This window comes from Scardinius erythrophthalmus (genome assembly GCF_964197995.2).
Source record: "Scardinius erythrophthalmus genome assembly, contig: HAP1_SCAFFOLD_231, whole genome shotgun sequence".
Taxonomy (NCBI): domain Eukaryota; kingdom Metazoa; phylum Chordata; class Actinopteri; order Cypriniformes; family Leuciscidae; genus Scardinius; species Scardinius erythrophthalmus.
The window spans coordinates 59,461-87,444 of NW_028296380.1; the positions used below are offsets into that span (position 1 = coordinate 59,461).

Below are 27,984 nucleotides of genomic sequence, written 5' to 3' on the forward strand. Positions count from 1 at the left end.
CCTACGTGGTGACGTCCAACCCAGAAGCGCTGCGCTGTTACACGTGAACTCACTCAGAGGCCCACACTGAAGAAAATAAATAGTTGAATAAAGTCGTTATTTGTGTTTGTTTTTGCGCACAAAAAGTATTCTCGTCGCTTGATAAACTTATGGTTGAGCCACTGGAGTCACTTGGACTATTTTAAACATTGTCTTTACTAACTTTTGGCTGGCAGACATCGATTACCTAGCAGCCTATGAAGGAGTGAGCCAGCTCTCAGATTTCATCCAAAATCTCTTAATTTGTGTTCCGAAGATGAACGAAGGTCTTACGGGGTTGGAACAACATGAGGGTGAGTGATTACTGACAGAATTTTCATTTTTGGGTGAACTAACCCTTTAAAGTGAACTGTAACATTCAATTTGGATTTAAAATCCAATTCGGATTCGTCTCTAGTGTGAGCACATCCTAAGTGAATCCAAACTCTACTCTGGATCATAATTATCCAATTGAGAGCTTTCAAAGACAATCTGAACATCTTTGCTCTCCAGTCAGAAGTTGACAGAACAATGTTTTGATAGAGGTACATGTTTACTGGAGTCAATTCACTTTAGGTAGTATCTGAATAGCTTACTTATAGTACATTAAATTGGGATAAAGTATTTTTATTTGAAGAAACTACATCTTTAATGAACAGCTATGTAAAATGTTCACAAAGAGAAAAGGAAATTAAATGGCTAGCCAAAGTATCATCATAATTGCCATGCAAATGAGAAGCCAGTATAATGAATTGGCTTGTTTGAAATCAAAATGGCAGTCCTCGGTGCCAAAGGGTCTGTGGAAGTTTGGATGTGATTTTGTTCAAGGCCTCCAGAGCATTAGGACCTTGTGGTCGAGACTTATCTCTAGGCAGAAGAAGAGGAGGATAATAATATCGCCCACAGAAAGGAAGGACAAAACACTTAAAACCAACCAATAACACCTGTGCTAGTGCAACTCAAAATCAAGTTTGAGGTATAAAAAGAGAAACTGATGGAAGCTATTCAAACGGCTGATTAGCGTAACGTAATTTAATGTTCTTAATCTTGTTTGTACCTCCTTGCTGTCAGTTGAACAAAGACCAGACGCTTTTTGCGAGACTTATGGTGTTCATAAAAGATCTACAGTATAAACATAGATGTGTCCGCTCAAGTTTGTGACGTACCTCCTGACCTTGGTCGAGAACACAGAGCTTGGAGCACTGCTTCTTGGCGTCCATGAGAACATTGAACATTGTGCACACAGACAAGGGAACGCGGAAATCGGTGGATTTGCTAGACTTCTGCATTTTCGAGTCAAAGGCAGCTTTGGTCCTAGATATCAGAGATGGCAGAGAAATCAGTTACATGAAGCTCCTGGCTGTAAAAGGACAGCCATTTATTTGTTCTTTAATAGCTGACCTTTTGACACAGGCTTCCATCATATCACTAGCCATCAGTTTGAGCCTCTGCTCCAGATGTTTGGCGAACTCCAGCTCTGGCCAGTGCAGGTCCATCACGAACATCTGAAGAGCATCCAGCTTCCAGAATAGATCTTCTGATGTGGCCGAGCCGTTACTGAGGAAGACAGAAACCGTGACGCGTCAGCATACGTCTACATTTCGACTTTACATCATTTTTTTCACTGCAAATACATTACAAATCTAAAAAGGAGAAAGCATGAATGCCAAGGTCAAAGTACACAAAACACACTTTATAATAATAAAATTAGTTTGTTAACAGATTCGTGCAAAACAGATCAGTACTTGATGCCCATTTAACTATTTGAATGCCCATAAACTAACAATTTACTGCATTATTTAACAAAGTGTTACAAAAACGATTACACGATGGCATACAGAAAGAGTATATAGCTGTTCTGGAACATAAATCTTAAGGTGTTTTCACATTTGCTTTTTTTCAGGGGTCTGAGAATTTAGATTTATTTGAATATTCTTTATTTGGAAGTTATATAAAACTATATAAATATTAAAAGTGATACAATTAATTAATTAATACAATATTTGTTTTATTATTATAATAACATTTTAAATAATAGTTAATGTTAATATTATAATTAATATATCAACAGCAAATATTCTTCATAGATAATAAGATTATTATAAGAACATTATATATTATAATATATTAACGTATTTCATTTTATCATCATAAAATATTCTTATAATAATAATATAAGGAATATTTTACATATTAATTATGTATTGTATATTCAATTAATATTAATATTTTTATATATTATAAAATATTGTTATAATAAAAAAAATTACACATTATTTATATTATAATTAATATAATATTATATCTAAATGTAATATGGGTAGTCACAGTTACAATAGACCAAAATGACACATTTTTTATTTGCATTCATGCTGTCTTTGGCCATTAAAATGGACTAAGACAGCATGAATGCAAATAAAAAATGTCAGTTCTTTTTAACTCACTTCACGTTTGGGCCTCAACGGTGAAATGATCTCACGTCTCATTATAGCACTTCTCACGTTAATGTAACCCCTACGATGAATCCTATTTCTCATTTGCAAATGTCTGGTGAATTAACTAATGTAAATGAATGAAAGAGAACTCAAATGTGAAAACACCTTCCATTGTCAATGAATAGTTAAGTCGTCCCCAAATCTCAAAAAAGCACAGTCAAACGACTAATCGTGCGAGAGCGACTCAGTAAAAGTCAAGTTGTCCTGCACCCAGCGGACTGAAGTGCAGCAGACATGACTGTAAGTCTACAAGCTGCAGGGAGTCGAGGTCGAGAGCAGTTTCCACTGATGTCCGCTGGGTTCGAAGGGGCTCAAGAGATCTCCGCCAAGCGAGACAGATGGAGCGACATCACCGTGTCAACCGCAGTCGACACAACAACTCGCAGTCTCAGCTCGAGTGCGTGACGAGACGAGACGAAAAAAGGCCACTCGGTCCACTTGCTGTTAAAAGACTGTTACCTTCACAAGTGGCGGTCCGGGAAAATAAACCGTTTGGCAAAGTCCGCTGTGCAATTAAAAGGGGCGAGCGCAAGCTCCCACTCGGTTAATTAGCGGCGGTACGGTCCGTAAGGGCCCCCCCTGGGGTGCGCGCCTCCGCCTCCAGCACAGGGTGAACAAATGGACCAGTTTCTCGTCTGTTGAAGAGACTCCCTGAGGGAGAACACAAAGTTCTCGCCGAATCTAACAACCAGCTAACCACAGAGTCCCCTCTGACAGACACCCACAGGACTACACCCACTACAGACACTGTTTCAGGCCTGAAAGCTGGTGTGCTTTTGCAGTTCACACTCTTCAGGCTAATTGAGACGGATGCGATTTAACTTTCCGACGTTATTTAGGCTCTCGTAGCTGTCAGAAGTTCTTTTGTAGAGCGACGCTGTTTACATCTTGTTTTGAGTGAAGCCAATTGTTCTGGGATAAACCTGGATTTTGGTGTATGAGGTCACTATGCTATAGTGTTACCCAGATAACCCCCGACGGCAGAGAGAAAATAGAGCTGCTGTTTATCATCGGATGCTCACAGCGGGATTAAACGCGCTCGCGCTCCGCAGATTGAACCGACGATACCTGGGCGCTTCACTGTAGGAGGAAATATTAATGTGCGGGCGTCCATGTGAATTATCTTTTAAACAGGTTTCTGTGAACTTGCTGTCTTTCAGACTAAAAAACAGGATACAGGCACAACACACACCAAACACAAGCATGTGATATCTCAGGTACTCACAAAATATCAGGCAAATTAACTCCTTGTCCGCTGTAAATCAAATGCATAACCGTGTTAAATTTAACCGATGAATCACACCAAAAAAGCCACACATCACGGCCTAAAAATTACAGTATATAACAACTATCAAGCAACTCTGGCACAAATAGCACTAAAATGAACACCATCACACCAATGTTTTCAAGCAATCACATAGCCAACAGGATCATCACACTCTGATGGAGACAGGGATGGGAATCGGAAGCAATTTAATCATTTGATTCAATGATTCTGGTTCCTTAACAATTCCATTAATGATTCTTTTGTACTTTAGAAGAAGCCCATCCTAATATAATTGGCCTTAACTATATAACTAAACAAAATCAGTACTCTTTTTCATAACAAATTAGTTCTTTTTCATTGAATTATCATTTTTAAGGACTTAATACAATAAAAAAAAGTAGTAATTAAGCAGAAAAGTAGTAATTCTGTCATGTGACTATCAGTCAACAACTGAAAGTGATTCAATAAGTTGAGATTCAAGCATGTCAGTAGATGGATCAAGCAGTTTATAGCAGATTCATTAAAAAGAACTGACCCATAAGAAATTTAACATAACAAATGAGTTATTTTTCTATTAAAGTAACATTTTAAAGGACTTGATAGAATAAAAAAGTGGTTCAGTCTCAGCTGCAAGTGATTCAATAAGTCGAGATTCAAGTGAGTCAGCAGACTGATTCGTTTAGACTAACGTTTTTTTGCCAATTAATTAAAAAGAACAATCACAAATTACACTAGTTTTTTTTTTTTAAATTGTTGTGCAAAATAGCTCGCAACTCGGCTGAAACGCTTTCGTTTGTTGTGGTGCTGTAGATTCAGCGGTTCCTGGACAAAGGTGCCGAAGAACGCAAACATACGTGACAAGAATGAATAAAACAACTTCTTGATTCCCAACCCAAACTGACAGACACAAAGCATTAAAAAAAATCTACAAAAACTAACATAACACTCACATAGTCATGCAATTAAGGATGCATTTTATGGGTAGTTAAAAATACTAATTCAGAAGTGTTTTTAAGGGCTGTAGACTGGTTCTAACTAGTCATGTGACCTCTTTGCAGCTATAATAAGCATATGTCAAGAACAGTAAGCAGCGATGGCGCCCAGCTGGCCCATACACACGTGCTGTCACACAGCGGCCCCATCCAGGAAGGGGCTGAGAAGCTGGGCATCTGAGGGAGGTTAAGAGGCAGGTTGGGAACCCTGGGAAGTGGAACGCTTGGCAGATTGTTGGTGATGGTCCTGCCAGAGATCAGAGAGTGAAAGAGCAGAAAGCACTGAGAGGAGGCGAACAATAAGACAGTTCATCAGATGAAGAGCAGAATAAACAGCGGTTGACTGATCATTCTGTGGCATCAGAAGGGAAGGAAGCAGCAGCTTATTGACAGACTGGGGAAGAGATTCGCCTTAAGGCCCTTTCACACTGGACGCGATTTTTACGCACGAATAATTCGCGCGATGGTTTTATTTTTTGATCAGCTGTTTGTGTAATGAGTGCTTTCACACCGAACGCGAATGTGCTGCGTCGAAAAAACGACTTTTTTTTTTTCGTTTCGATGTCGATTTTTTTTTTCTTTTGCGGCGACAGAAAATACTTCAGCCAATCATATACTACAAGGACAATGATTGTGTGGCGTAGCATTGCCAGCCAACTCGGTTATCACGACTGTGAGTATGTTGTGTAATAGTTTTAGTTGTTGTATAGTCCTGTGCTGTGTAGGCTAGCAGGCTAAACTACATTTGGGATAGAAAGCTAATCGTCAAAGATAGAGATAGAGACCGTGTTTACGCGGCTCATGTGATGGGTTTTGACGCGAACTGTTCGCATGCGAACTATTCGCTTTTTCGTTACGCATCCGGTGTGAAAGGGCCTTTAGTTGGAGAAGACGGCATATTTCATTTGTGAAAATGTGGTTGTGAGACACGGACATACAATCTGTTCAATGCCGTGCTGTATTAAGAGTCATGTTCAGTTTGGAGTCTAAGAGACCCAAGATATATATTTGTTTTATTTTAATTTTGGTACTTTTTTTTATTAAATGTCTTTTGCTGGGGTCAAACCGACCCCTCAAGAGTAAACATGTTAGTCACATTTCTGAAAGGTTCATAACTACTTCTTTGTTGTAAATCAGAGTTAGAGCTTCAACAATAATTTATATATATATATATATATATATAAAATTATATAACTATTATTTTTATTACTATATATTATGATGTATAAATAAAATTAATAATAATAATAAACCCTATAGTGTTTTGATAAGAAAATTGGGTCAGATTAACTCACTAAAGACAATTTATTATTATTTGAAATGTTTGGTCAGAGGAACTTAAAAGCAAATGATCATAAATAATAATAATAATAATAATATTTATTTTAATTTCTTTCAAATTGTTATCATAAATAATAATAATAGGTAGTAATAATAATAGTTATTATTATGAGTTATAAATAATTATCATTTATAAATAATAATAATAAAAAAAACCTAGAGCATTTTGATTAGCTCAGAGGAAATGATTATGGGCAAATTATTATTTTAAATGATGATTATTATTTTTTAACATATAAATCATGGGGGACATTGGGATTCCAAACATCTCACCAGAACATGAGAGGTAAGGTCTAATTTTCACAACCAGTGTTTTCTGAAGTTCTGCATCCACTGGAAATTGTCTTGTCAACTGAATGATCACGACCCAACATACAGAGTTGACTTCACGTCTACAGCCATGTTTTCATTCACATCAGATTAAATATGGTGAGGATAAACGGGAAAGTGAAGTAAATCAGAAAAGCACAAAGCATTAATGGAAAAGGAGGACGACCATCTTGGAGGCTCCATTCTTTTCCCTCTCTCCAATCATCTTTTCATTCTCTGAAACATGAACAAGTTAAAAGCTCTGCTATTAATAACCTGACATGTTTAAACAAACATGGCACTGTATTCTCCAAAAAGCAAAGAGAATCGATGAAAAAAACAACACCACACACAGCAAAATCATGTTAGTGTGAGGTTAAACGGGGTCTTACTTCACAGACTGCCACGTCTCCTGTTCAAAGCCGCGGTGAATGGACTGAGCTATAGACGACTCCATCAGGTCAATGTAGCGCACCACTAGAGGGATGTACAGGTCCTGGAGGTGCTTGTGGAACGTTCCATTGTACAGGTGAGCTGGAGAACATGAAGGAAGAATGAAGGCTTTACAATGTATCGGCTGATGTGCAACCAGTATTACAAGGAAAAATATTGTTAGACCTCTTAAAGCTGTAGTGCAGTGGAAATATACCTAGAACACCACTTTCAGAAATCATTGGCTAAAAAATAAAACATTTAAATAATACAACATATACATTCTTTAGGATCTTGAAAAACAAAACCCTTGTGTTGTGTTCGGCTCATTTTGAGAGATTTTCTTTTCCATGAAAATGTTACTTAATGTTATCACATTGACAGACTGGCTCACAAAGGATCATTTTTGTACTTTTGGGGGATTTTTTTCCCACCTTGTTACACTTGCTGTGTTGATAATATAGCATAACGAGAGATTAACAAGCAATTTTTAAAAGGCCGGTCATCAAAGGTGTTATAGAGTTTTCAACACTAAAGTAACAAAACAAATGAGTGAATTTATTTGCATAACAAATTTAATGGTTTCAAAATCTCACGTGAACATGGTGGTGGTGTGTTGTCGAGCTACTCAGTTGCACATAAACTACTAATAAGGTTTGCAAAATGAGCAGTTTTATGGTAGAGGAGGGTGGGGTAAGATGTGCCACACTCTTAATCTAGCAAACTGTGGGTGGGGTTATGTTTGTCACATGACAATGTTTTTTAGAAAGGTCCCAATTTATATTCTACATTTTCCTGTTAACTGTCCCCCTTCCTTTTTTGAGCATAGATCTGATCTTAAATGGTTGTTACTCATTAAAGCTTTGAAATACAAACCAAAGGTTGGTCTCTTTGGAAAGAAGACAATCAGCAGATTATTGCAAAAAAAGCATAACAATGAAAAATGAAAGTGTAAAAGCATTACAGAAGTTAACTGTATTTTAAATAGTTAATTGTACTGTAAAGCAAATGTTCTGAACCTAAATGTATTTGATACAAAATATATATTTAACAAAATAATTTAAATGTTTTTTCCAAATTTGAAGTTGATATCACGAAAATGCACCCGCTAAAATGTTCTAAAGAACCATCTCCATTTTCCATTTATGATGATTACTAAAATATGCGGTAACGAAAATGGCAAGTGTCCCGCTACAGCGTCACTGACGGTTAACAGGCTAAACCTTTTCCTACCTGGTTTTTGAAAATGCAAATAAAAAAAAAAATTTGGAAAAGGTTTGTACAATGGACCCTTTTAGTCCACTGTACAAGTATAATGTTATAAAAAAGTTATAAAAACTTAGATTTACAATGTTAAAAATCATCACAGTCTGTGAAAGCAGTCCATAAAAAATATATATTAATAAAAAAAAATATAATTTATGTTAATTGTTTTTTTCAGACACCTTAAAATACAATTAGTCACCTAGTAGACAACATACTGTGTATGTAAAAAGTGGCACAGCTTACCCCAATCTCCCGTACATGTAAATGCACTCAATGTAATAAAACCACTTAGAAGGAAATGGAGGTCTGAGAGAGAGAGAGAGAGAGAGAGAGAGAGAGAGAGAGAGAGAGAGAGAGAGAGAGAGAGAGATATGTCTCCTCAGGCATCATTAAGTGTAATTCCCATCTCTCTGTTCCTCCTCATTAACACTAGCCTTTTTACTCTCATGGGTGTGTGAGCTCATTCCCAACCATTTAATAACGATGAAAGTCATTTGAGCATTTAGTGTCAATGTCACCACAATTTTTTGTCATGTGCACGCACTAAAAACTGTAAAAGCACTCAAGTCGCAACTGAAACGAATCCCGGTCCAAAATCAGGAAAATTAAAGATTTCATCCTACAGTGTTATCTCCTACTTAGGGGCATTTGGTTGTTCTAAGGATTTGAAATAACGTGATGAATTCAGTGACTAATTAAGTAGACGACTCTAAATGAGGATCTGTCGAGAAAAGTTCAAGGTAACATTGAGATTTATGATCTTTTTAAGATTTCTATCATCAACAATTTCTGGGTGAATTCTTCCATTAAAACTACCAACTAACAAACAGGCAAATTTAAAATAGTTTTCCAAAAATTTTCAACATGTTTCCATCAGGCTTCCCTCATTAGAATTAATTTCCGTGAGTCTAATGTAGTGAGAACAGGGCAGAGGAAAGCAATTTGAGGGGATCTTCTTCAAGAAAGTTCATACTGTATATGAAAGAGCGTGGGAGTTCCCTATATCTTTCTGCCAACTGTCTGTGTTATTACAGGCTGCCATTTCCATTGTCATGCTCCCTAGATAACCAACCAGTTCTATTCCAAATAAACTGCTGTTTGAACAAGACACTAAAGCAAATCTCTAAATTACCGTCGCAAATGTCACAGTCACGCGAAACAATCTTTAACTGGCTGCAGTTAGGGTTAGCTCCTCGCTCAATTAACTTCATGTTATGAAGTATTCAAAACTATTTTCTGGGATCATTTCTTGTTGGTTACAAGAGACCTATGCTCAGGATATGTCGGATACTTTGGCAGGATTCAGATATGTGACCTATTGAATAACCCTCCAGAGCCACTAACAGATCACACTGTATATATAATGAGTGTGTTGACAATAACAATGCAGCATGTTAACCTGTTCTCCTAACAAGTATTGTTCTCCAAAGCAACACTGGTGAGCAGTGAGAACATGCTATCAGAACTTTGGACAAGCGGAAGAGTGGAGAAACAATGCAGAGCGAGGAGAAAGAAAGACAAACTTATTGCTTACAGCTGAACTCATTTCAAAACTGATAAACTTTACACAGTTATTGAACTGAATTAAATCTACACTGAAGTGACTTTAGCTGAATAATGACACTATTGTCTTTTTTTAAGAGCTGAATTGAATTTTGTTTGCATCATTGATCATTATTTTCCTATTTATCATTGTAAAGCTGCTTTGAAACAACTGTAAAAAAAATGTTGCTGCAATTAGTTACAAATTTAGTTTAGTTGGATATTTAAAGGAACCGTATGTAAGATTGTGGCCAAAACTGGTACTGCAATCACTTTCAAATTACTGTAGAGCGGTGTATCCCCTCCCCCCCCCGACTCGAGGTTGCCAGTTAGGCTGCAGGATCCAGCAGGAACGTAGGCTGCTACAAGGAGCTTCCAATGGCAAGTGACGAGTCCTACACAGTACATTTTTTTCTGTTAATTATGTTTATGCTTCATGAGAGATGTTTTGCGAAGTAATCGTGACATTAGACATTTTTTTATCCGACACATTTGTAGCTGCAGCTGTGGTAACTAGAGCAGAGCTGGCAACCCGGATGCCGAAACACGACTGACTTCGTGATTGGTAGATAGGTGGAGGGTGGAGCATCAGGCCAAAACACAACATGACAACATCAACATCAGTTGAGGGCTGCAACTTTACTTTTAAATGACAATATCCTGGCCGGATTACTGTTGTCAGTGATATAAGTATTTGAAATGAACATGATTTCTTAATGTCTATTGACATATCAGGGCCATTTTATGATTAATTGAAATACATTTCTTACATACGGTTCCTTCAAGTTATCTCAACAAATTTCAAGTTAACTAAACTTAATATTTAATATATTTAATACTTAATATAAAGTCAAGCAAGCACACATACTTTTTTTTAAGTTTAAACAACACATTATTTCTTATTCTAATGTTGAATTTTAAGTTGTGATTTTTTACAGTGATAAAGCGCTATATAAATAAAGGTGACAAACACTACACACGGTCTGTTCGGAGGAAGTTGTTGAGCAGCTGAAAGAGGGGGAAACTGTCCCAGGAGTCCTGTGGCTGGACGGCCAGTGCTGAGTCCATGTCCACCGTGTAGAGCGACAGGAAGGTCTCGGCGTGCTCACCCATCGCCTCGGGCCACCAGGAGAAGGCCTGCAAAATACACATGCAGTCAATTAGGGACACTTTTGACTTTTTTCTATTTTAAACATTATTTTAGGATAATTAATCATTTTTGTTATTATTTAGAATTAGAATTTATTTGAATATTTTCTGTTTTCACTTCATTTGTTGTGTTTTGTAATTTTTATTAGTTTAAAAAATATATATATTTATTTTACTTAATAGTTTGAGTTGATTTCATTTTAGCACTTCAAGTTAAACTACACAAAAATGAGAAATGTCGCCTGACAACTTGTACATTATTAAATATTATTTAATTTTAGTTCACTTTTTTATTTAATGGCTTTACTTTAAGCTAACAATAATAACCCTAGAACAAAGATCTGATCATGGACTTGAACAACTATCAAGATGTATGTGTGATGGTAATGACATAATACTGAAATATTACATAAAAAAATAAGAATTGCTATTTTGATTTCATGGTGATTTTAAGCTCTCATTTTTCAGAATGAAAAAAAAATACTTTTTATAATTGTATTAAAGAGAAATAAAAATTGGGAAACTTTGGCTAGATGTAAACTTTTAACACTTTAAAATCAGGAACAATTATTAAATTAAGGAGACATATCATTAATATGAATTATTTCTATATTATATAGATAGAATAAATAATAAAGCCTGTTTTTTATTAAAAAAATGTTTTCCTTAAAATCATCCCAATGGACATAAAAGTTCCCCTAATTAGGAAAGAATCACCCATATATGCAACCAGCATATGTAACATGCTGAAAATATGCTACGTCTTCTATACCTGTGCAAACATACAATCACAAACAATAATGCCAAAAGGCATAATGTAGAGAGGAATAGGGTACAATCCTGAGGGCTAAGCATTATGCACTTGGACACTCGCAACAAAGCACAATACAAACATGGAATTAAAGCAAGTAGAAGACAATCAATAAAATGATGGGACCTTGAAAAGAACCACACAAAGATCGAGATGGAAAATGGCTTTACAAAACCTGCATGCTTGGAACATATTTGAACAATTTCACTTGGTACACTGAAAACATTTTTTGTGTAGGATTTACTGTGAAATAGATTACAACGGCAAGTAACACATTGAATTAAATGTGAAATTTTCAAGTAAAAAGGCTGAAATAGTAATTTCTTGTAAAACCTACTCCGATAATCTTTGTTTTATTTAGTCTGTACTATTTTACCATTTACTTCGAAAAATATTTTTTTACAGTGTAGATGCGCAGAAATCCCAGTTTCATTGAAATTTCATGGTCAAAAAAGCTCCATCTATTGTATCGTAGCGATCACTTTCAAACCAAGCAACTTCCAGTTGGTCAACGGTGCAAATTCATGTGACCATTTTTAACCCTTCGGCGAAATTCCTGATCGTTACGAATTCCCATTGAAATGGCTGGATTTTAGATTTTTGTGATTGGGCTGCTTTGATATAGACCGATACCCTTGCAACCACTCCCATTCCCTATGATCATGCAATGTTTTTTATACTATAGAAAAATGGGAAATAACATTTGAATATCAACTTTAATCACTTGTAAATACATCAACACTGATTTAAATTTTATAGGTAACAAATACATTTTTACGTTTGGTTTTTACGTTTGGAAAAGGGAACTGTACAAGAAAGTAGCAGAATACTGCCATCAAAAAGGCTAAAGATCAAAAAAGGACAATTAGCTATCCACGTGTCTTTTACGGTCGACTGCAGCGCACCAGAGCTCATACATCCTTCTAAATTCCTCTGAGAAAAGGGAAAAATTCAGTGCCGTCTTTCTACATAGTGCCGAGATCCTATTGTCTGCCAGTATGTGCATTGAAGGCCCTTCTGAAAAGATCCAAGTCCATCAATACATTTCTCTCTTTACATTCTTCCACACGGCCATTCTTGGGGACGTCTGCAGCCAACTAAATCGAGAGTATCAACGAAAGCCGGTTCATGTTGTCTTGTATTCTTTGAAGCCAAGAACTTTTCATCCAAAGCGGTCGGCATCGAGCGACAGGGATAAAAGTGCAATCAGTCATGGTGAAGAATATGTGGTGGAGAGGAGAATGCTGACTTATTAAAGGGTGCTATTGTGTACGGATATCCGAGCGTGTGTGTGTGTGTGTGTGTGTGTGTGTGTGTGGGGAGGGGGTGAACGTCACTCTTGTCTGACAAGATGTTTTACAGTCGATGGCCTTGAGGGAGTTTGTCTTCAGGGCTTTCAGAAGCAGGTTTTGAACAGCATAGAGCTGACATCCATTTCAGTCTAAAACATACTGACTATACTCTTTTCTGTTGCTTCTAGGAATGGTTCAGGATGGTTAGCTAGTCGATCATATTACTAACCTGTTGTGAGTTAAAGGTGTTATACATCTAGTCAAACTGGGAAATACACTACTGTTCAAAAATGTAGGGTTGGTAAAATTTGTTCATGTTTTTGAAAGAAGTCTCTTCTGCTCACCAAGGCTGCATTTATGTGGTCAATACAATAATACTGTGAAATATTATTACAATTTAAAAGAACTGTTTTCTGTTTGAATATATTTTAAAATGTAATTTATTCCAGTGTTGCAACACTGTGTCACATGATCCTTCAGAGATAGTAATTAGCATAATACACACCCAAACCATCTCCATATAAGGGCTGTCCTCACAATCTCAGCCTCGACTGCATGTGATTTGATGCATTTTTATGCAGAATTGATATTCTGGAAAAAAATATTATATGTAAATATTGCAGAAACTATTCCAGACTTGTATTATCTTATTGTAGTATATGAATAATATATTTAACAATATGCATATTAACCATATTAATAATTTAATTATATTTATAAATATGAAAATAACTACCGGACAAGTTATTGACTTTGTGAAATACTTTTTAAAAGAAGTCTCTTATACTTGCCAAGACTGCATTTATTTGATTAAAAAACAGCAATATTGCGTACAATATTATATACAATTGTACATCATTTAAAATCTATTTGAATATATTTTAAAATGTAATTTATTTTTTACTGTTTTATTATTTCAACATCATTACTCCAGGCTTCAGTGTCGCATGATTCTTCAGAAATCATTCTAATATGTTGATTTGTTGCTCAATAAACATTTCTTATTGTTTTCAGTTGAAAATGGTTGTGCTGCTTCATATTTTGTGGAAACTATGATACATTTTTCAGGATTCTTTGATGAATAATAAGATAATATATATATAAAGAAACTGCATTTCTTTGAAACAATATAAATATTCTTTTGTAACATTATAAATGTCTTTACTATCACTTGTTAACAATTTAATGCATCCTTATTCCTTACTGAATTAAATTATTAATTTTTCGCTCTCAAAAAAACAAACAAATCTTACTGATCCCAAAAACGTTTGATCTACTACAGTATATTTTATTTTTTATTGCCTACATATTAGACTTAGGCAGTTCAAAGAATCAGTGGTTAGTGGAGATAAATTAAAAAGAGGGCAACTTATTGATTTCGTTGTCAAATGCTTTAACACACAAATATACGTTGTGATAAATGACACCCAATCTGTTTTGTTTGTAAAAGCATGAATGATAAATAAAAATGAATGAGGTGCAAATACTAAATAACACAACACAACACAACACGAGAGTGAAATATAAAATGAACCTTACCTCTCTTCCCTAATGCATTACAAACATAGGAGTGTTAAAGAAAGAGAGAAATATCAAATAGACATACACATTCTTAAGCAAAGTGAACAGAGATACACTTTCCATGTAAAACACATTTGATTAGACAATGTTTTACTCCTAGTTTCAAACTGTAAGCCCGACCATAATTTCACTAACGTAGATCTGAGCACATCACGCACACACACACACACACACACCTTGATGTTTCCTTAGTGACAGCATGTGGGACATTTGTCTTGTTAGGCACAGCCTGGGTTCTGGCATCATTGTCTCTGTCATCTGTGACAGCTGTTGAAAGCTTGAGGCCTAAAAATAGCCCGCTACCTTGCTAGCAGATGTCTACATCCACATTTTTAGTTAGGAAAATGCTCGCTGTTACTTTCTACGAAGACTTAACACCTAGTATTGATTAGTTTCCTTTGATATTTTCTTTTTTTTAAAGTTGATGTGAGAGCGATAGCGGGCGCTGGCCTTGTGCAGATGGGCCGTGGGCGTTGTTTTCCTGTGCCGCTACTATGAGCTGGCACTGGACGGGTAAGCTGTCACTCGCTAACAGCTGTCACGGCAACGTGGCGAAGTAAATGGACAGCGAGACGGTAAATGATCACAAGTCCGCTTTGAAATGATCATGCAATACCTTCTGGAGAAACATGCAAAACCAAAGGACCCGATGATAAACAAAGATTGATTCTCTGTCTACGTGACTGTGGGTTTTTCTGAACCTATGTTGTAAAAGACTTGAAGATATATGACAGGATCTATGGCGGATTCATTATGAACAAAAAGGTGCCGGTATTGAGTTTTTCCGAGAAACAAGAAAGAAAAAGCATTGATAACAAAGACATAATGAAAATAAATGAAGGCTTTCATAGCAGGAAATAGTCAGGACTTTATCAAGAGTTATTGCACAGGTCTTACCTCAGAGTGATGCTCATCGTTCTGCTGTAACACCTCCATACACAGCTCTCCTAGTCTGATCATGTCCTCCAGTCTCTTCTCTGGAGACGCCTGGCTGCTATCTGCTGACACACAGACATCACAGTCACACCAAATGTCTAACACTTCACACAAATTAAATGTAAGAACTTAAAGCAATAGATCTAAAGGGCTCAACAATAAGGATTTGGCCAGCTACGCTATAAAAAAGCTGACTGTACTACGTAGTTAGTTAATACAACTTTTTAATACAAAATTTTAAGGTAGCATGTACACTTAATTAAGTCGAAACTATTTTTAATAGTGTACAGGGGGTGTCAAACTCATTTTAGGTTGAGGGTTGATGGGAAAAAATGTGCGGCCCGAAATCCCTCTTGTAAACCTTAGTGTGCTGACTGTTACATTAATATTAACCACAAATTAATTTGCAAGAAAACTAGAAAAACACAGTGCTCTTTGAAAAGGGCATTTGTTTTTGCAGCGAAAAGACTATTCGTATTCGTACTTGTATTTTTTTTAGAAGCAAATTGGCCGATTCTGATAACGGTTGCCGATTTTTTTTTCTTTATTTAAAGTCCCCCTGTAGTCAACAATTGTATCCCTTAAAACTCATCTTTGATCACCAAAATTACATATTTCTGTATTTTCCTGTGACATTTTTTTTCTTCATGCCTTAAAATAGCTCGAATGTAACTCTACACCCTAGCTTCATTTAAGATACACAGAACCATGAATATGCAAATTAGCCCCGCCTCCACTCACTCACACCAGCTTAGAGATCCACTCGCTCAACTTACTGAGATAAATGCTGCACAAGGATATCGCTCTTTATACTGTCGGACACACAACAGTAATTAATATGATTAGCATTTTGCTTTACTATATTATCAAACAGCTAATAATGTGTTGCTAATGTTACACAAACCATGTTCAAGTTTACAATCTCAGTCTGCCTTCTAAAAATCAGGATCTTTAGAAACGTTTTGAACAACTCAGAACGTCAGTGGAGAAAGGCATATAGTTCATCATAACATCTTAATATAGCATCATAACATCTAAATACCCGATTTTTCAAATTAAAAGAAAATATACCGGGATAACCTGTCTTCTTTTGAGACTACCCTGCTTCACCAGTGATTTCAAACCTCGTTTTTGAGACTGTCTTTAGATCACCGCAGTTTTCAAGAGAAAATACTCTTTGCAGAATTTGCACATGGTTCGTCTTAAAGCATATTAAAAACGGTATTAACGATATGAAGCATATGAACGGTAGTGTATTTTTTGTGTGTACTGGGGCCACTGAAAACATTAGAAGGTGTTAAGCTAGATTTCTCTTCTCAAATCCAAACTACCTGCTGACAAGGGCCATCAAAAAAACGGAAAAAAACCTTACTGTTGAGCCCTGAAAAGTAATCTGTGAGAACCTTCGATCTGGGCGTAGTCGGTCAGCTGGGAGTAATTGATGAGCGCAGCTTTTTCCAGGCACTTCTGAACTATCTTGTGCATCTCTTCAGTTGGGACAGGTGTGGTGATGTCTTTCATCAGAGCCTGAAGAATGACACTTTTCCTCTCATTTATTTCACTTTAAGCACATGCTAGTACACACAAGACATGCATATAAGGCGCAAAGCATGCACAGTTAATTGGAGGACACTCACCCTTTCTAGAAGAGAGAGTGTGGCTTTAAGAGCCCCCTCCGGTCGCCCGAAGGGGAAACAGTACCTACGGGCAAGAAGACAAGGGGTAAACCTCGAGTGGTAATTAACGAAAGGCATAGAAGAAAGAAGACTGAGCACAAGCTGAAGGAGTCAGTCACAAACCGCTGTTTCTCAGCTATCATGGGACAATAATTACGTCTTTTAAATAGAGATGTTTTCCAAAGCCCGTTGAGGAGGGACAGGTGTCAGCGTACGTACGGGACAATGCTAAATGGGATGAATGAAGACGAAAGAGAAGTGGTTCTCATAAAGGCCTCACACCACAGGTGTGAAAGTCCCCCCGAACGGCCCTCGACGCGTTTTTTTGGTGCATGTGGGGCAAGAGGCACACTTACCAAGTGACTCAACAAGGTCTAATCAGCTTGGGCTGGGACCCGCGCTTAATCCCCGGCACGCCCCGCACCGGCCTGGCCTCTGTCTGCCGTCCCATTTGCATAATCTGAGATGCTGTTTGTAGCTTTTGTTGGAGTGGTTTTATTAGGTTCTGCTGCAAAAGCAAGACTCAAACCCTCTTTACTAGTGTTTCCAGTGCTCTACTGAGGGGGGCCAGCGGGGGGTCGGTTGAAAACGAGGACCAATCAGGAGGGGGTCTGGTAAACGAGTAAACTGTAAGCGGAGATGCTTTACAGTGGTTATCAATTGGTTTTGCTTCAGGGACAAGATATTACATTGTTAATACACTGTTATTACAATGTAATTACATGATTATATAGTTTGTTTTTATCATTTGGATTTTTTCCCTGATGTTTGCAACCTTTAAAAATAGATCTGAAATCCAATATCTGAACATTTGCTGATTTTTTTTTCAGAAATTATTCAGACACCAGATATCATTTTTTATATTTTTTTACTAGAGGGTGCAGGGCATAGTTAATTTATGTAAGTGAGGAAAGCAAAATAAAGTAAACTGTGACATTATAACCAAAACTTCTTGATACAGTGGACTACCAGTAAAATTTATACAAATTTGGGACCAAAAATTATTCAGATCCTTTGACCTGACCATGTTTTGCTGAAGTGTTTTTTCTTTACTTGCTAATGCGACATTTATACACCACAGACTGAACAAAATTAAGCATTACTTGGTAATTGGTTGACCTTAATTGGTATTATCTAATTGTGTTCTTAAATTTAACAGCTGACAGCTTCAACCTAATTCATTTGTGAGACAGTCTAACAGAAGGATGGCCAAAACCAGTGAAATATCAAATGATTTGATGACTCTGAGTTCTTTCTCCATTTTCTAAACTATAGCGAATAAACTGTGATTATGTGAGAAATGTTGAAGGTGTCTGAATACATTTTGGTTTGACTGTAGATTAGTTATCTTAATAAATTGAGGCGCATTACTAAGATTAAGTGGATGTGGTAGCTCATCTTACCTGAAATGTGTGATCTGCTTCTCCAATAAAGTCAACAGTCTGCTCCTGATCTCCTCAAACTCCTCCTTCTCCTTTTCTGTAACAGTGCCCATGCCATCCGGTCTGCCAAAACAAGGAGGAAACATTAAATTTTTCTGTTTTATTCTTTACAACACCTGTTCTTTCATTTCAAATGCCCTTGGATCCTGTGCTTCGACTTCATAAATCAAAAGATTTTTCAAAGAGAGTTGTAAGTTTCACAATTATTCCAGCTGAACTGAACAATGCTTCAGCAGGGCTTTGCAATCCAAAACTCTTAAATAAAAGAATATCAAAATAAATGTGTCCTTGGTGAATCATATCAAGGTAATGCAAGAAGGGAAGCAACTGGAAATATCTTAAAAGATCACACATTCTTCAAATTTAAACTATTTTGAAAAAAATGAATAATTTGCAGTCTCCTTTTCAATGTTATATTTATTCATTTAATATTTGTTTGAATAATATGTTCACAATAATCGAAGATATGAGACTAATAAATAAGATGTGTATTCAAAATAAAACAAAATAAATTATTCAAAAACTAATTGAATAAAATAGATTTCAAATCATATTTAATAGATCAGACATTCTTATATTTTGAATGAAATTTGTATTATGTCCTAAACATTATTTTAGATTTATTTTATTTAGGATGAAATTATTGTTTCAATCATCAACTATTTATTTAAATTAATTAAGTCACAGATTTAAACCTTGTTTATACCTCGTAACTGCAATAATCAAATATAGCCAGCATGTTCAACCACTAAGCATTGACCAATTGCACTATAATCGCTAAAGTAATCATTCCAAACTTCAGTTTTTAACTGTAGACAATGGGCAGTTTAGTTAGAAGCCATTGTGCCTTGCTATCCAAACCCTCCACACTTTCTGAATGGCACAGCTTAGCCTTGTAGAGAAAGCGCTTTCCTTACACGCAGAGGTAAAGGCAACTTGTAAACCTGTCTGTTCTGCAAATCCCTCTCTCTATTAAATGAAATCCGCCTTTTCTTTTTGACAAGAGCCAGCTAATCCCGAGAGAACACAAAGAGGGAGTGTGAAGAGCGGCAGAAGATGTGTATGCGCGAGCATGGGGGGGTGGGGGGTAGATCAGCGCCTACAAATGAAAAGAAAAAAAATCTCCTTTTTGCATTATGGTAAAGGCTAAGGAGTGTATAAACTCAACATCGACCCTTTAATCTCAGTGTCTTTGTCTGTCGTACTGTGTAGGCTCATTAGTTCTTAAGGAAGGCCTCTTAGTTTAACTGCTTCTAACAAGAGGCCTGGGAATTGAACTGTTAGCATGAGGGAGAATCACTCTGGTTTAGAGTCTTTGCTTGTTTGTAGCTCCCAGTACATCACCAAAACCTACGACTACCAAAGCCTTGCGACTTCAGTCGGTAATTAAGTCTCTCACAATTCACACATCCTCCCATCGAGTTGACTAATGCTAAACGAATCCTTCAAACCTTGAAACACATCCAATTCTACCTTACATAACACAACATTTTTAGTGGTGTTTGCTGAGGAAGGCATCACTTTTGCTATCATTATTCAGGGCTCTGTAATAAGGACGTCTCACTGGCCGGGGGCCAATGTGAGAGAATTTGGGGCCAGTTGATGGAACCGTCGCTGTATGTCGTGTTGATCGTGTAACTTTTATACCTTGAAAAATGTAAACACTTAATTTTCTGTGATAATTGGTTGTAAATTTTCTGCTTGTCAACTAACATAGATGACGTTTTATTGAAACTGCGTGAATAACATCTCAAAGTCTTGGTATAAGAATGAGTTGAAAATGACAAACTAATCAGTATGATTTGCAATTTATGCCATTATTTTCCAGTAAGTGTTTGTGAACTTACATATGTTTGGAGTCTCCAGTATAATTACACTACCTATATAATTTCCAGCTATTATTGCAAAACTTTGTACATGTTTCTACACAAAACTAATATTTGCTGAAAAAATGTGGGGGAAAAATAGAATAAAAAATATCATATAATAATATTGGTGTGTGTACATTGGTGTGATTTTTTAATATTTGATATATATATATATAAAAATTATCCAATATTATTACTATTATTATACTGAAAATACAATATAATACAATACAAATTCTTTGTAAAATAAACTACCATTTTTTAAAAGTACATTTATGTATAAAAATAAATAAATTGTACAAATTAAAATGTTATATTTAAAATATATTTATAATTTAGTATATACATATATATATATATATACTAAATTATACATATATTTTAAATATAACATTTTAATGCACACTGCACCCTGTGTATATGTGTATATGTATGTAAGGGGGCCGACTTATTGTTTGCGCCTGATGAAGCGATGAAGCGAGTGTGTTTAAAACGAGTGAAACGTTGACCTGTCCGGGGCCAGTCAAAGAGGGTTAAACAGCGCGGCATGAGTCTTGGGAAAGTCTGGCCGTGCCAACATGTCCAAGAAGTTGGTTGTTAGTTTCAAAGCTGTGCGTTTGTAAGAGTTCAGTCTTGGCCACTAGGGCTACACAATATATCTTGAAATAAAATTGATATCCCGAGATGGCTAAGTGCGATTGTAAAATAATGCAGATGGAAATTTAAGCAAATACATGAGCTACTGGTTTCAGAGTGAAGCGAGTCATTTACACGAGTACTTCAGCATCTCATATTGAGTCCTAAGGTTCTAGAACAGTTTTTACAAGAGTATACAAATGGATGCCATCCTCAATGACAAATGGGTTGGTGTATATCCGATCAAATCAAGACCCAATGGACAAGACAAGTGACAATCCAAAGGGCGAGGATCTGGATGTATGTCATGTTTACAGTGAGTAACTGATTGTGCCGACTGGTAAATACTCTTGTCACATGGGGCAGCCAAGCATGATGGACAGGCGAGAGAGGAGAGAAAGACTGACAGGTGAGAAAGAGGTTAGCTTGTGATTACTGTCACTCTCGTCGCTGTCAGTACGCCCTCGCCAGTTCATCTCACACACCTGTCTGTTTGCTCTCGCGTACTTGCTTCCAAGTCTCAAGCCTCGTCGAGCCCAGGGTGCATCTGTCAGTCAAACACAGGCGACACCGACTGAAATGTGCCACAAGGATGTTTGCACTGACAAACATGTCTGAAAGGAGTTTCGGTTAACACACCGTTACCTAAAATCTAAGAATTTACAGACTCAGTGGTTTCGTTTCACATCACAATTGAGCACAAGTCTTAATTGAGTAAAAGTCTCAACTCATTTTCTTAATATCAATTATGATAAATGATGTATGCTTCAGTAGATGCCACGATTCAGTTTGATTTCAACTGTCAAAATGGCGTTTATTAGCCAGACTTCACTACCCATAATTCTGAAGAGATATCCACCAATCAGAGTTGCTGTTACTATAGAAACAAAAATGTATGCAAAAGAGCTCAGCAGTTTTTGGAATAGCCTGTATAATATTGTTGCAAATTTTCTTTGCAATGAAAATAACTTTGATAATGATAATAATAATTTTGTTGTGGAAAATATCAATTTTTTTTTATTATCTATATTTTATAATAATTATTATATTACAAAATTTATTTGTAAAAAAACAACAACATTTTCAAAACAATACATATTTGTGTAAAATTATGATTTAAAATCAATATTAAATAAATGTTAAATGTGACCCTGGATCACAAAACCAGTCTTATGTTGCACGGGTATATTTGTGGCAATAGCCAACAAAACATTGTATGGGTCAAAATTATAGATTTTTCTTTTATGCCAAAAATCATTAGGATATTAAGTAAAGATCATGTTCCATGAAGATATTTTGTAAATTTACCACCTTAAATATATAAAACATTTATTTTTGTGAATGGATGCAGCACTATCGCCAATAGAAATGGACAACTTTAAAGGTGATTTTCTCAATATTTCGATTTTTCTGCACCCTCAGATTCCAGATCTTCAAATAGTTGTATCTTGACCAAATATTGTCCTATCCTAACAAACCATACATCAATGGAAAGATTATGTATTCAGCTTTCAGATGATGTATAAATCTCAATTTAAAAAAAAATACACATAAGACTGGTTTTGTGGTCCAGGGTCACAAATATATAATTTAAAGAATAATACATTTTTTAAAAATGTAGTGCTGGGCAACAATTAATCGCGATTAATCACATCCAAAATAAAAGTTTGTTTTCATAATATATGTGTGTTCTGTGTATAATTATTTTGTATATATAAATACATACACAAGCATGGAAATTTTATTTATTTATATAATAACATTTATATTTATATATATTATAAATATACAGTATATACATGCAAATATTTCTTAAATATATACATGCATATGTTTATATTTAAGAAATTGTATATTTATATTTACAATTGTATGTATTTGTGTGTATTTATATATACAAAATAATTATACACCGTACACACACATATATTATGTAAACACAAACTTTTATCTTGGATGTGATTAATCACGATTTATTTGTTGCCCAGCACTAAAAAAAGATATATAAAAATATTTTTACAAATAGAAATACCATAATATTGTGAAATAAAATTATTAGAAAAACTATATATTATACATTGTTTATCATACATAATATTTTTATAACATTATATATATAATACTTTTATTTAATTACATAATTTTCACTGTTTCTTGTGATTGTCGTCCGAATACACAGTGAACACACGTTAGAGATGCACGGATCAGCTTTAACATCACCCGAATCCGCTGTTAAAAATAAATCATCCACCCGCCATATGATTTTCTCCGCACCCGTTCGTCACATTACAATCATTCTAATTCTCAGTGTTAAGCTGACGATATGGTAACGTATTACTGAATTAGGCTGCTGTTCAATTAACATTAAGTAATTAAGTAAAAATTCTTCTTTGGCAAAACTACATTTCCTTAATAGCCAGGCTTTACACTGTTTCCGTCAAAGCAACTTCCCGAACACACACACGAGAAATTAAATACATTCATCCCAAGCAAAGGATATAGGCGTTATTAATATATTTTTAATTCTCCTTTTTGAAAATTCTCTCTGATCTGTTTTGCCTCCATTGCCACTTAAACAAGTGGACCCTGCAACTGCGTAGATTAGTGCCTGACAAAAAATGAAGCTTTAAACACGTTCATATTTCCATCATTAATGGTTTATCTCATCCACCAGCGACCCACTCGCATTTAATTGGAATGTTATTTTTTATTACTTGGCCCGTCTGACCCACTGATATAACTGTGATCTGCGCATCACTAACACACGGCTTACAACTCTTTATTGATCCATTAAAAAAAAAAAAAATCCCTCGAGGGAAAATGAATTCCCAGACCCAAGACTGCAGAAAAAGTGTGTGGTCTCTGTTGTGCTCTTGGAGTCGGTGGGTGCAAGATCAGTCGTGGAGATAAAGATGGCAACAATCTTCACAGGTTTTAAGCTGCACACTCACCGTCAGAAAGGCTTACTGTCATAAACGTTCCTTGAGTTATTGACTGACGCATTAGATCAGTTGAGCGGATGCATTTTCATCTGAACTGAAGATGAGAGGTTCTCTGGACCAGGGTTAAGGCTATTGTTATTTTCAGCAGCAAAGAAATTGGCTAATAAAAAGCGAGATGAGTAAATGCATGCTTACATTTAGTCTAGAAGTACAATAACATGTTCACACAACGCACACACCGCCTCTGCACTTATTTCTTTCAACATGGGGACAGAAGAGGTGTCAGTCAATAAATGGGAAAACAAAGTAACTTGCAAAAAGTAACTCAAATATTTTGTTGTAAATATATAAGTAATGCTTTACTTTACTAGTTACACATTACTTGTACTGTGTTTTCATGTACTTTTGAAAGGAATATCAAAAGAAAATATCATTAAATCTTCTGAACAACAAAGTTTAACTGGTGCACTATTGGATTTTCTTTAATAAATCCAACACTGAATACATGGTCTGGTCAGAATAATTGGCAACCTTGATAAATACGATCAAAGAAAGCTTGGAAAATAAATCTGCATTGTTTATCCTGTATCTGTCATTGAAGTCAAACAACTGAAAGTGAAAATAAATGTTTTTCTCCAAAAACACATTGGCCACAATTATTGGCACCCCTAGAAATTCTTATGAGTAAAATATCTCATATTTATATCTCAAGCATATTCCCATTGATATCTAATTTGTTCTTTTAGCACACCATGGTGACTAGGAGCATGAAAGGAGCATTCTGTGGTCAGATGAAACTAAAAAAAACAAAACACCAAATGGGTTTGGTGCAAACAGAGATAAAAAGTACCCCATGCCCACAGTTAAATATACCGCAGGATCTTATATGTTGTGGGCCTGTTTTTCTGCTGGAGGTCCTGGACATCTTGTTCAGATACATGGTATCATGGATTCTATCAAATATCAACATAAAAGATCAAAAACCTGAAATCTTATAACGGGCCATGTTTGGATCTTCCATAAGGACAACGATCCAAAACAAACACTAAAATGTGTCACTGAGCACAAAATGAAGCTTCTGCCATGGCCGTCCCAGTTCCCTGACCTGAACCCTACAGAAAATGAGTGGGCTGAACTGAAGAGAAGAAGCGCCAACATGGATCTGGGAATCTGAAGGATCTGGAGAGATGATCTTCAGGTGTCAGGTGTTCTCCAAAGGAGGTATGGAATAAAAGGCTGTCATTAATTGTGGCCAATGTATATTAGAGAAACACATTAGAGACCCCCCCCCCCACACACCATTTAAAAAAACATTTACGTCAATGAAAGGTTCGATTTTTGTAATTTTTTAAAATTAAAAAATCAATTTTATTTTCACAGGCTTCTTTGCTCATATTTACCAAGGGTGCCAATAATTCTGACCAGGACTTCATAAAGAAGTCATTTTAAATTATGGCCAATGGTAGTAGCAACACAAAAATTCGATATATTCCCATGAACGCTCTCTACACACGACTGCACGGCTGAACTGTCATTATTCAAACAACACCCCCCTCCAACAAAAAGCTACTCATGCCAATTTTCCTCATTTGTAACTGATGATTATCTTGAGAGGCTAATCATTACTGTTCCTAATTGACGAAATCAGCCAGCAAAGAGAAGGAGCACATCCGTGTGTATTTAACATCTAATCAGTCAATTGACGGGTGATTCGAGGTAAGTGGAAAACCAACAGCTTTCAGTACACGTGAACACAAAGGACTTCGCCAACAAGTGGACAAGGGACATTGCTCATACCACGAGCTGCAGTCAGTCCTCTTACCGCTCACGCAAGCCTATTTTAGTCTTTAAGTAATGTCAAACCATCAATAATTCGCATAATCAATTACAGAAAACAAGCTTGTATAAAATTCTGATCCTCAGAGGCCTTATCAAAGAGAAATTATTAAAATGTAGAAGGAGCACAAATGGACTCTGTAATTACGGTTTAATTGCTTCGCGTTTTGAGATAATAGAGAAACATTAATTAATTTGCCAAGCAGACGCTCTCAGTCTCTCTTTGAGTGATGCTGAACATGGCTGCCACGCTGAGCGCCTCCCGAGTGATTAAAGTATTTCTTCTGTCTTCTCGTTCCTTTTGTATGCCCACCCATTATGTGCGGACAAAAGCCATTCTGAGGGTTGTTTTTTTTTTCCTTTTTGTGATCTATCAAACATGTGGGACTTCTCATTTGTCCAACACAAATGAAATCCTTGATTTCAAACACTTAATACGTGAGAATTCAAAATGCACAACCTCCTGGGAAACCAAATGTTCCTTGCAGTTTGAAAGGCCTATAAGGGCATTGTTAAAGTGCTTGTTTTTATATATAAATGATAAGAGACCATTTTTCACACGTTGTCAGTTTTATTTAAAAAAAATGTTACTTTCCCCATGACAATGAACCAAAATAAAATATCGGCATCTATCAAATGTGTAAATGTATCGTAAAAATTATTTTACAATTATAAAAAAAAAAAAAAAAATCTACTATCCCATCTGAAATGTAATTGTAATTTATAAATAAATTACTGAGATATTCTTCAAATTAACTTTTTTATGTTCCACAGAACAAAGAGAGTCATACAGGTTTGAACATGGAGAGTAAATGATGAAAATGTTCCTTTAATACCCACTAAAAACCCATTAATCTCATGAAATAATTTATGCAACTGTAACTGTAGTGTAAATGCATACATGCCACCTCTGAGCTGCAATAAATGGTCTGTAAATATATCTAAATACCAATGATTCAGATGCAGCTTCTGAAAAAAAAAAAAGGATGTTGTAACCTAAAAGTTTATGGGTTGAACCAAATAAAAAATTCTTTCTAAAACTACTTTTTGTAATTTGATGTTTTTCTCATTTAAGACAACAATGACATTATATTACATTACATTTTTTTAAATATAAATATATATATATACAGAGAGAGAGAGAGAGAGAGAGAGAGAGAGAGAGAGAGAGAGAGAGAGAGAGAGAGAGAGAGAGAGAGAGAGAGAGATTAATAATTTTAATTTTAGTCATTTTCAAATAAAGCATTATAATATTTGAAATATTGATTGTATGTATATATGTTTACACATATACACATAATTAATTAATTGTATTAAAATTCAGAAAGATTTCAGCCCTTCTGTAGCTCAAACAGTACAGCACGGCACTGATATGGTCATGGTCATGGGTTCGATTCCCAGGAAAAGCAAAAACTGGTAACAAAAATGTGTACCTTGAATGCAATCTAAGCCAATCTGGATAAAAGTATCTGCCAAATGCATAAATGTAAATGAAAATGTGCACAAACCAACAAACATATTCTAATACCTGTTTCCGTGGACATGTGAGGCACAGAAGGCATAGCTGTAGTGCAGGAGTGTGGGGTCCACCAGGGCGTTGTTATCCGAGAAATCCATCAGGTCTTTCAGGTAGCAGAGGTGACGATGACAGCCCCTCACCCCGTATCGAGCGCAGTACTCATCCAGAACAAACACCTGACCGGGGCTGAACCAACCCTGCAAACACAACAGCACATGATGACAATACAACACATTTACTATGAGCATGAAATTAGCTGATCTCAGCCAAATGCTTCAGAAATGTTTATCCTAACATAACATAACGTACATATTTATGTATGTATGAATGTATATTTATAAATTTCGATAATACTACATTAAATATGCAAAATTTTCTCTAAGACTCCTAAATGTGCAGCTGTATATATTATACTCAGGAAAAAAACGGGAGTCACAACAATTTTCTTTAAACATTTGTACGGCATGTCTTTCATTTGATTCGCTCACATCACGCATCATTCTCGCAGTAAAAAAAACAAGCGTATTATTAAGTGACTCATTGCATTTGGTGAGTGTTTATTTTGGACTTTAGATACATGTCGCCTAATAAAGGCGTACAACATACACATGTTCTGTATCTGAAGGCCAAAAGC

The 27,984-nt window shown here is 35.9% G+C and overlaps 1 protein-coding gene across 1 annotated transcript in view; it reads right to left on the bottom strand.

Annotated features, from left to right (window-relative positions):
- The window catches only part of LOC308686390 (calcium-dependent secretion activator 2-like), a gene marked incomplete at its 5' end in the record, with an annotated part of 38,721 nt that extends 11,174 nt beyond the window's left edge, over nucleotides 1-27,547 (bottom strand). Inside the window, 9 exons of the mRNA XM_081394814.1 lie at nucleotides 1,185-1,332; nucleotides 1,420-1,575; nucleotides 6,815-6,956; nucleotides 10,643-10,799; nucleotides 15,393-15,493; nucleotides 16,835-16,958; nucleotides 17,069-17,132; nucleotides 18,511-18,612; nucleotides 27,360-27,547. Of these exons, the coding sequence (XP_081250940.1) occupies nucleotides 1,185-1,332; nucleotides 1,420-1,575; nucleotides 6,815-6,956; nucleotides 10,643-10,799; nucleotides 15,393-15,493; nucleotides 16,835-16,958; nucleotides 17,069-17,132; nucleotides 18,511-18,612; nucleotides 27,360-27,547 (1,182 nt within the window). The remainder of the gene's footprint in view (nucleotides 1-1,184; nucleotides 1,333-1,419; nucleotides 1,576-6,814; nucleotides 6,957-10,642; nucleotides 10,800-15,392; nucleotides 15,494-16,834; nucleotides 16,959-17,068; nucleotides 17,133-18,510; nucleotides 18,613-27,359) is intronic.
- Between the last annotated feature and the right edge of the window lie 437 nt (nucleotides 27,548-27,984).